The 11,233-nt window shown below is 36.7% G+C and overlaps 1 protein-coding gene across 1 annotated transcript in view; it reads right to left on the bottom strand.

Moving 5' to 3' along the window:
• Positions 1-321: 321 nt before the first annotated feature.
• LOC107719555 (ubiquitin-conjugating enzyme E2 R2-like) overlaps positions 322-11,233 on the bottom strand; it is a 21,672-nt gene continuing 10,760 nt past the window's right edge. The window contains exons 2-5 of the mRNA XM_016526997.1: positions 8,600-8,686; positions 4,641-4,738; positions 4,300-4,434; positions 322-1,499 (exon numbers count right to left, since the gene is read on the bottom strand). Of these exons, the coding sequence (XP_016382483.1) occupies positions 1,280-1,499; positions 4,300-4,434; positions 4,641-4,738; positions 8,600-8,686 (540 nt within the window). The 3' untranslated portion in view covers positions 322-1,279. The remainder of the gene's footprint in view (positions 1,500-4,299; positions 4,435-4,640; positions 4,739-8,599; positions 8,687-11,233) is intronic.

Here is an 11,233-nt window from a genome sequence, read left to right as displayed (position 1 = left end):
AATGGCATTACTTGATTTTATGCTGCTTTACTTAGAATAAAATGCAGCAAATTTTCCAGAATGTTCATAAAAATGTTCAAAAAAAAATCATGTGGATAAGTGCATAACCTATTAGCTATGGTTAGGTTAGAGAATGATAAATCTAACAACACCGTAACAATAAGAAGCCCACTGCTGCACTCTAGTGGCAAAATTGGTATTTTGGTAACAGTTGACAGTGTTACCAAAATATACAGGAACTCAGTTTTATATATAATTACATAAAATTATATATATAATTCATTATTTCATTTAATTGTATTATTTATCAACATAATTGTATTACAATTCTAATAAAGATCTTTATTCAGACTTTAAATAGATTTACAAAGCATAACAAAAAGTAGAAGAAAAACAAAAAAAGTACAAACAAGAAGGGAAAGTGGCCCAAAATACCCCCCGTGTGCATATGAATTTGCTGAAAGGGTTTAAAAGAGTCTGTTCGGGTCAAGAGGTCGGCCACAAACACACCAATGTCTTGTGTCCATTTTCCTGAGGAGGATTTTAGGGTCCAAATAAAGCGTCACCACAAAGCTTCAAAATGAAAAAGGATAAATGACAACTAAAATACCAACAAATGTCAAAGAGTAGCTAAATGTAGCGAAGATTCAAACGCAATACCTCGCAACCCCATAAAATCAAGAACAAAACACAAATAAGACATGCCTGTTGGTGGATAAAATGAAACATTAAAGTCCAAAAAGAGGACGAAGCTTAGAATGGTGTGAACTGTATGTAATGCATTTATCACCCATTTATCAGTCAGCTTGTTCAGTCCTTGGCTACAGAAGCAGAATATGATGCATTGTGGTGTAAGAAAGAGAAGTAGCCCTGAGAATGTATTAGCTACTTTTTTTCCCCACCCAAGTCGCCAATACTGTTGAATCACAGACACTGAAAGCCTGAGATCAGGTGCCTTTGAAAGGCAAGTTGTTTACCGAGAATCAAATAAACATGAGCTGGACTGTTTCGCACTGATTGGTTGAACCCAACCTGCCCCCAAAACCAGACAAAACTACAAAAAAAAAAAAAAAAAAAAACTCAACGAGTCTCGGTTTGGAGTTGACTGAAACTTCTGGTTGCTGCTTGAACAGACGTAAAGAGTTCATCTCTTGCCCTTCGTGATGTCGGGGATCTCAGATCTTCAAACAGAAAAAAATCCTTTTCGACTTGATTTAAAAGCTACAAAACCAAAACGGAAAACCGAAGCGGAGAGTTCGGAAAGCTTGGGCGCTGCTCGTCAAGAGTCCTCTGTCCCAGAGTCGTCTTCATCATAGCAACAGTCCTCACCCTCCTCTTCATCATCGTCTAACTCCTCATCATCATAGTAGTCATCATAGAATAAGGTGGAGCCCTCATCGGCAGGTGGGGCGCGGGTACGGACGCAGTATTCGGCCAGCGTGGTGGGCACCTTGACCCCGTCCCGCTCTGCGTCGGCTTTGGTGGCTAGAACCTGCTTCCTGTGAACAGGACCAAACCATGCAATTGAGTACAAACGCACAAAATGCAACACAAATACTATGCATGCATAGGTTTAGATGTATTTGTATATTTACATGCATAACTCGTACATCGTATTCACCGAATGAAATCTAATACTGGTTTCATTCAAATTTTGGGGTGCCAATTCCAAAAATAGTGCCTGTTTTTCTCTACAACACACTTATTCATAAAATGTGCATTTTGTAACATTTTTGCTTTTAATAACCATTTGTAAGGTGAAGTGGTCTTGTATTATTACTTAATCATCAGAGAACTGCCACAAAGACATGATTTCTGTCTTCCTCTGAGCCAGATTACAACTATTAGCTCAATTCATAGACAATTTTCACATGTATGAATGATTCTGAAGACATTATTTCATGCCTAATCCTGATTTCAAGGATAGAGTAATAGTCAGTGTCAGAAGACAATGCAAACATGACCCAGACTTTTTCTGCTACATCTGTGGCTGTTACTACAACCAAACAGTAGCTGTTTCCGTCACCCTGTTTTTATACACATTTTGACGTATCGCATCAGAAAGTGATGGAAACGCAAAATTGAGGAAAAAAAATCTCTTAATTCACAAAAAAAAAGTTTACACTTGCTTGAGGTTTTTGACTTGTGTGAAAAAGGGTTAATGCGAATAACGGGAGACAGAAACGCATTTGCCAAATAAATTCTTCCATGTGCATCAAAAAAAGTCACGTCACTGCGTTATAGGATGGCATAACCTGACTAAACAGCGGACTGATCTCATTGCACAGCATCTGAAATGTTATGGTCATTCCTAAATGCCCGGGCAAAGTCTGTCGCCAAAGTATTTCTGTATTATTGCCTTCCAGAACAGTCTTAAGCCAGCGGCACACTAGAAGATTTTAAGGCCGATTTTAAGCCCGATTTGCATTCCAGAACGATCAGGGAGTGTGGCCCGATTTGAGGCTTGTCACAAGCGATTTTTTGTCCAAAAAATCCTCTATTGTATGGTGTCATTACGATTAAACTTGTTTGATATTTACGACTCTTGATCGGGCTACCTCTGACGTGATACCCGCGATAGCTAATGAGAGCAAGCATGTGGCACCTACCGGATGTTGTGTGCTTCTATAGCTGAAACTTGGCAGCCACAAACATGCCATGAAAGCAGAGAACATCACCCATATTCTTTTCTATACTTTGTTTTTCTCTGTGAAACAGAACGCGCACCAGGAGAGCCAGCTGACAACGTTGATTGTCCTCCATTTGTTTTTCTTCTCTAGTCACGTTTGATCTCACGAGTGTCCGTGAGATCACGCGTCACTGTGAAATCGTTCCTACAATCATCACGTGTGTGGTCTCGCGGTCTGCTCGAATTGTCTAGTGTGTGCTTTCAGAGGATTATAAGGCTAAAAATCGGTTGAAACGGTCTTCATGTCTGTGGTCTCCCATGGTTTTAAAATAGTTTAAGATTTGAAAATCATCTATTGTGCAGCCAGCCTTACATGACTGCGTTCCCAAACAGCAGCATTCACCTCCGAAAGCAATGACCGCATTTATTGTGTTTCGTCTGCTTTCGTCACATATTTAAGTAATTAAATATAAAAATTATATTCAGTGGTTTCTCCTACTTTTCTTAGTGATATTTAGTGCCAGTTTATCAGGAAGTGACGATTTTGTTCTCTTTGACTCGTTGGATAGAAACGGTGCTTATTCGCAAATGTTTTATGCAATATTTTGTGACCAATTTTGCACACAAGTTAAATTCGCAACTTTGGATGGAAACCCGGCTAGCGACAGTATTTGACAGAAAATTACAGAATTTAGGTGCGTCCCAAATCGCATACTTATGCACTATTCTATGACGTTTTGTAGTATAAATAGTGTGAGTAGTGCTTTCACACTGAACATAACAAAAATAAAAAGTGCCCTTTAAATACCCGGATGATGCACTTAAATAACCGAAAAAACGAAGTGTGGAATGTTGGACACTTCATGCACTCAACTGTCGCAGCTTTAATTACGTAGCGAAGTGGGAGGAGCTATTAGACTCCGATTATGAATGACAAAATAACCTTATATAATTCATACACTACATGGTTGAGTAAATCGTGCTTAAGTACATAGTGCATGAGTGCATAGTGTATAGTGCGTCATTTGGGACGCAGCTTTTGTGTATTTATAAACTTGTTTATGTAAAGTTCTTTCACTTTAAATGGAGTATTTGAAAATGTTTCCACTCCTTCACAGATTGTAAGTTAAATGATAGATTTTGAATACTTTTTGATAAGTGCATTAAAGCTGATACATATACATGATTTGAAAAATCCTCATTCTTAATTTGTGAAAAAGTTTCATCAACAGAAGTGCATGCGCGAGGTGAATGTTGATCAGAGCGAGTCAAAGAGGTGATACTGTGCATGTGTCGAGCTCGTCCGCCAAGGAGTATACTTTAAAAGCTGTGCGGATGCAGCTGTGCGCGAGACGTGGGACGTGGAAAGTGAAGTATAAGGAGCGATGCAGACGTCAGATGATTAAAACATTAAACTGAATTATTATTAGGCTATTTTCATTTTAATGTAATATATTTATTATTCAAATTATTTAGAATTTTGTTGCCGTTTTTGTATGCTTCGTTTAGCTCGTGTAAAACATCTAGCCCATTATTCGATTGGTGTTTTTTGCACAGTCGGCTCAACATCATAATGTCTGTCAGCCATTGGCGATGGATGATGGCATCGTCTATTGGCCCAACCCTAGTAAAAGATGTGAGCGTAAATGGATAAAAAGGGTTTCTCGAACCTGATGATCTCTGCATACTCGCGGTCTTTCCCCTTACTGTCCCTCCATTTGCGGTACATGACGGAGGCGTCCACATTGGCAGGCGAGAAGGTGTTGGGCTCATTCAGCAGGGAGATAACACTCAATAAGATCGTTCTGAAAGGGATGCAGATATCAGCTGATTAAATTAAACTAATTACAACTGTTTGGCTTATTGATTTCAAACTGTTGAGGCGTAACCGACAAGAAAAGGCATTGTGCAAAGAATCACAAAGTAAACTGCACAATATACTGCTATTTGACATTGGATTAAGAATATGTAGAACATTGCTGTTTAATTTTATGAGATAATTTGGATGTACCTGACATTCTGTGTAGGGTTCCACCTCTCTGACGGCAGTTCTCCACTCTGGGGATCATCCACTGGCGGGTGAAGTATGGAAATACATACATCGCCATTCTGAAATAATGTTGTTAAATGTGTTTATAGGGGTGTGACAAGAGCGAGAAGGTGACGAAATCCTTGCACAGACCTTTCAGATATATTTGCATTACTCTGGCTCGTTCACCAGTGGTGGTATGCAAGATATTTTATGTTCACAACAGGCAAGTGGCCGCATAAAGTAGGTCATTACACTTAAATCAAATCACAATATGGACTAGTATATCTGTAAATATTAAGCCGCAAAAGTCAATTTAAATATGTATCCTGCATGTTCTGCCTGTCTCTGTTAATGAATGGCGCAGATGTGCGGTTTCATTTACTACACACATACTGAAGCGCACCTGACGCTTGCGTTGATTTCAGCGTCTGCCATCTCACTAAATGAGGACGTAAACACATGAACAACATCTCCAGAACTGCTCTGAGAGTCACTTCATGAGCATTTGACCGTTTGATTTGAGTAAAACTACAGTCATATCATATACACAGAACTGTAAAGGTATTCACGGCAACCTGTCAAAATAAAATGAATTTGAAGACATTGTGCCTAAAACTATTTTTCAGTAGAATGTACATAGCCTACTAGTACTACTCCTACTACTAAAATGAAACAAACATAATTTTTAAAGGAATAATCACACAACATTTCTTCCATGTTTTAATTTTAATGGTATAAAAAAATAAATAAATAAAAAAGTTTCATGATTTTACTTAATTAGACATGCGTTTTATTTTAATAAAATTTAATTTAACTATTAAAAAGGAGTCGAGCAAAATTTTAACTGAAAAAAATGGAATCCAGAAAAATTAAACAAAAAACAAACGGAATTTGGAAAAAAATAAAACGGAATTTAGGAAAAAATAAAACTGATTTCATAGGGCCCTAACTATCCCTCAGCCTTGCTGCGCCCCCCAGTTTGGGAACCACTGCTTTATTCTTTTAAATGGATACATTAATCGTGAGAAGAAAAACTATAAAAAATAACATTTTACGTCAATTGAAATAAAATATAAAAAAGTAAACTTGTGATATATACATATATTGTGATATACAAATTAGGGGTGTCGAAATTAATAGTTTCTTTGATGCATCGCGATGCAGACGAGGACGATTCGGTATCGGTTCAGTAATAGACCATAACCGATTATAACGTACCGATGCTTTTCTGGCGTCATTTGTTGCGGTAGCATACATTAGGTGGGTTCGGCTTGAAGCACCGCTGCGCAGAATGATCAGTGTATGACCAAGTACCGCGAGAGCGATAAGAGAGAAGACGGATCTTTATGCCTTCGCGGTTGATGTCATACTCTCATCCTGCGCAGCGCTGCTTCAAATCGAACGCGCCTAATGGCAGACGGAAGCGAGACGCGAGTGAGAGTAATTAAAAATGCTCCAACTACTTTAAAAGCCGACATCTGGCCACATTTCGGCTTTTATGAACAACCTGAGCACGACCTGAAAAAGACACACGCTGTGTGTAAATCATGTCACCCACAATGAAATATGTAGGGGGTAGGGATGGGCAAATGAAGCCTTGTGAAGCACTGAGGCTTTCCTCTGACTGTTTCGACATATGAATTGCATATGACAAATATTGAATTTTTCTGGAATAATTTGTATTCTTCATATTACTTATATGACTGGGTATCTAAAATGTAACTGAATAAGTCCAAATTAAAACTTATTCGTAAAGTAAGATCTGGGACGATCGAACATTTCGACGCGCAAAGTGAATCGCGCACGTGACTGGACAGAACGTGAAGCTTCATTTGTCATTGGTCACGTGATTTCTATGACAATTAACAACACAAGCTTCAAATCGAGGCTTCATCTAGCATGCCCATTTATTCTCGACACAAGCTCCGATGCCTCGGCTCAAATGTCACATCACTAGCAGGGGGTAATACCACTAACTTAAGAAACCAGGTCAGGTACAGTTCATATATCTGACTGCTTGTATTTATTGACAAAATTGTATAAATGTGAAGTAAAATTGAAAATTGAGGATGCAGTGCATTGTCAATGCATTGTGATGCATCGTGATATCGAATTGAACCGAATCGATGGCATGATAATCGTAACCGAACCGAACCGTGAGACCAGTATAGGTTCACACCCCTACTGTTCAGGTAAGTAATATGGCCAACAAAAGAAATCTAATAAAGTAATCAAATGTAAATGAACACTGCATAGTTTTCACTGTATGAATTGATAGATTAATGCTTATTAAAGCTAACGTTATTCAGATTGAGTGCTGTGAGTGATTTTTCTTTTGCATTTTGTTGTTTGATTAACACTGATGGCCCAAGCGCCAGTCACTGCAGTCACTAAGACAATATATTGACGCACATCCGATTTTCTCCCAACTGTTCACGTCCACTTAAGACATAAACGGTGTTTAAGTGAATACTCTCCAAGCTGGCCATTTTGACATATTTTGTGTGTATTTGGTCGCTTGGATGTGCACCCAAAGCCTAAAGTGTATTTTGCTTGTCTAGTTGCGGTCCGTATTGGAGCGTGCGCAGTGCTCGCGCACACATTTCAGTCTTGGGAACAGCGTCTCTTGCACGGATTATTGTGCTTTCAACGTTGCATCAAACATGTCCAGCAATTTAGCCACAGTAAAGACAGCTTTTTACAACAATCACCAATTGTGCTAATTCTGACGTTAAGTTTGGGTTTTAGGGAGGAACGAATGCGCAGCGCTGTTAAGGGAAGGAAGTTGCGCTAGACGAAACGCAGCACGTTTTTAATAGTCTTCTTTTTTTATAATCATTAGAAGCCAAAATCGCAATAAAAATCTTAATATCACAGCCACAGGCCTAAAGTGTAAGCAGATGTTTGAATGTTTAGTTCTCTCTTCTATCATCATTAAACGGGGCTTTCATGTTGCACATGCTGTAGCTCCTCCACGTGAGCGCGATCTCGCTTCTGAATTGCGAATAGCAAAAATGCATCACAGACAAATGTCTGAATATTATTGCATATAAAAACAGCTGACGACTCTGGTGAGACAGACATTGCAAGATAATGTCTATATACCAATAACAAATGTAGGCTGTGTGTGTTTTCTTAATCTCTCCAGTACCGACAGCAGAACCGCTAACGTCAGAGCTTATTGATGCTTCGGTCTTTCATAATTTAGCTCCGGGCTCACTTAATACCGGGTTTCGGTACCCATCCCTAATTGTGAATAATCTATTGACTTTTTTTTTTCCCAAGTTAACATGATTCAGTTTAAATAACTGAAATTGGCTTTTAAATTACATAAGTTCAATATTTGTTATTATAATAACATTAACATTCGTGTTTAAAAGTCTAAAGACCAATAGTAAATTTTTTCCTCATTTATATAAAAAAAAGTTAGATTATCAGCATTAAAACAGAGTAAATTTCAAATGTATTTACATTTATTTACATTATTACTATTATTATTGAACTGATTTTTATTGAAAAGCTTTGAAGCAATTTTTATTATATAAAAGCACTATATAAACAAAACTTGACTTGATACCCTAGAAATAGGTCTTAACTGTTTTTAGATTTAAAATGCCTTATCTTCAGCGTATAAATCTGTATAATAATATATCCATATTCAAAATATAGTGCATTCAATTTACTACATTCAGTTTCTCTTTTAAGGTAACAGATATTTGCTAGTGTCAAAGCAATTATGATTGTCAAATTTGGTAAATTAATTTCCTACATTAATTTATTTACAATAAAAAAGGTAACATTCATAATGAAGACATTATTATTATTATTTATATATTTTTAAGTTATTATAGTGTAATTAAATTAAATAAATTTAAATGTTATTTTATCCAAACAAATGCTGATCACGCTGCAGTGTGATTGGGTTCGTGTAGGCTAACCTCATAGATGTTGGGATGCCACATCTTGGTAAGGAATCTGAAGGCAGGAGGAGAGTACGGGTAGTCGACGGGGAATTTGATACGTGCCTGGAAGAAATAACACATGCATTAGGGAATGGATGTAATAGCACATTGTTTTCCAATGATACGTGATGAAACACAGAGCCACTCAATGGAGCAATGCAACACCAATACCCAAGATCTCAACCAGTGCTGTATAGCTTTATCATTAAACTACTAAATACACCTCCATGACACATTTTAATGATGTATTCATTGGTTAAGTGGTAACAAATATGGGTTTACTGCAAGAATACCTCATGCAGCAACAAATGAGATGAAAAATCAAGTGGTACCCTTAGTATGTTTTTCATTTGAGAATATCTGATTTAACTGAAAGCCTGTTACAGTTAAGCTACCATCTGCAACGCAGCCAAACAACATATAAACTGATTTGTGGCACGGGCTGCTAATCCGTCCTTTATTTGGACAGAAGACTCCAAGCATGTAGAAAAACACATCCTCAACATGTATAAATACTACTAGTTGAAATTGTGAGCTCTACTGTAGGCTTCACATGGGTGTTAGCGGACAGAACTGCCAACACAAGTATCCAGGTTTTTGGTGGTTGAGGTAAAACGAGCCACCCTTTAAGTTTCTATGATATTTTAGTCCCTAGATATGGCTAGACATGGATTAACAAGTGCCATTAATAATTTTTGTAAATAAAAATGTCAAAAAAAAAAAGTCCAAGGTTACATTTTGATTTATTTTGAAGTAACATAATATAAAAGGTGTATTATTCTTAACACTTATTAAATGTAATATTTCTGTTGATAAACACAACAACAACGATAGTAATAGCGTATTACGCATTATTATTATTACATTATTCTTGTTAATAATAATAATAATCTTTACATTTAATAATATTAAAGTATATTAAGTAGGGATGTAACGATTAACTGCGAGCCGGTTGAAAATGGATTCAAATATGTGACCATTCATATCGGTTGAGATGCCAAACAAATCGCAATACAATTGGAGTAGGAGTTCATATGAATGTATCTCTGAGGGGAACTGACTATCTTTATAAAAGTTTACGTGGTATTTTCTTTTCATCTTGCCTCTGAACAACGCATATTAAAGCAGCATTCATAAGCGCAGCTCTGCTTTGTTTACAGCGGTAACCCAGGAAACACTATATCACTGCTGTTCATATGCGCCATCTGCTGTCAGAGAGTGAATCTGCGTCTCATTCAGCTCGTCTGCGGATTCGTTCAGATGTTTTATGTAGTATAGTTTCACAAAACTAAAGTCAGACTATTCAGTTTTTGCTTCAAATTTCAAAATTATACAGTCTAAGTTAGATTAAAAACAACGCATGCTGAATGTATGCTGCATTTTTGTTTGGATCATGATTAAAATCCAGTGGTTGCCTCCAATTTTAAATGAAAAGAGCACAGACAAAGCCTTACTTTGTTCATATTAAGAGATTTCTTTTATTTGTAACTTGTTTGATTTGGCGTTTGTTTTAAAATTTCAATTTAGTTTTGTTATATTTCAATTTCACAAAGAAACGTGCAGCAATGGCCTAATAAGCGACACCTTTTCATTTACTGTATAATGTCTTCAATCTCATTTTGTTAAAAAAATAGTGAGAAAATCGAATCGTGAAATCAAAATCGTGAATCGAATCGTGAGTTGAGTGAATACTTACATCCCTAATATTAAATATTGTTTTGTGTTTAATAATTATTTAGTGTATTCTTACTAGGGATGTAACGATTCACTCAACTCACGATTCGATTCACGATTTTGATTTCACGATTCGATTCACGTTTTGTTTTGTTTTTTTTACAAAATGAGATTTAAGACAAATTATAAATTAAATGTGTCCTTTTATTATTGCTTGGACAAAATGCTGCACATTTCTTTGTCAAATATAACACTATAATATATAGCACTTGTATATTATTGCTCTTTTGTTGGTTTTGATTGCTTCTATTGATCGCTTTGGATAAAAGCGTCTGCTAAATGACAAAATTTAAATTTAAATATAATGTAAATGACAAAACTAAATTGAAATTTTAAAACAAGCCCCAAATCAAATAAATAAGTAACACAAATAAAAGAAATCTCTTCATATAAACAAAATAAGGCTTTGTCTGTGCTCTTTTCATTTAAAATTATAGGCAACCACTGCATTTAAATAATGATCCAAACAAAGATGCTACATACATGCAACATGAGCAGTTTTTAATCTAAACTACATTGTATAATTTCAAAATTCGAAGCAAAAACAGAATGGTTTGAGTGTTGTGAAACTATACATAAAAAAATATCTGCATGAAACAGAAACAGCAGACGAGCTGAATGAGACAGATTCACTCTCTGCCAGCAGGTGGCGCTTAAAGCGTTTCCTTGGTTTCCGCTGTAAACAAAGCAGCGCTGCACTTATGAACTTATGCAGGGCTCCAGACTGCGACCATTTTTTCTGCCTGTGAGACAATTTTGTGTGCGGTCGAACTGGTGCGACCACCGTGTTGGTCAACTCATAAGCGCTGCAATTTCTGTTGCATATGAGAAACATCAAAGGGCAAACGAAACTGAAAGCATAACGAAACAGCGCTT

This window comes from Sinocyclocheilus rhinocerous, unplaced genomic scaffold (assembly GCF_001515625.1).
Source record: "Sinocyclocheilus rhinocerous isolate Xijiao unplaced genomic scaffold, SAMN03320098_v1.1 scaffold1294, whole genome shotgun sequence".
Lineage (NCBI taxonomy): Eukaryota > Metazoa > Chordata > Actinopteri > Cypriniformes > Cyprinidae > Sinocyclocheilus > Sinocyclocheilus rhinocerous.
This window is presented reverse-complemented; position numbering and strand designations above follow the sequence as displayed.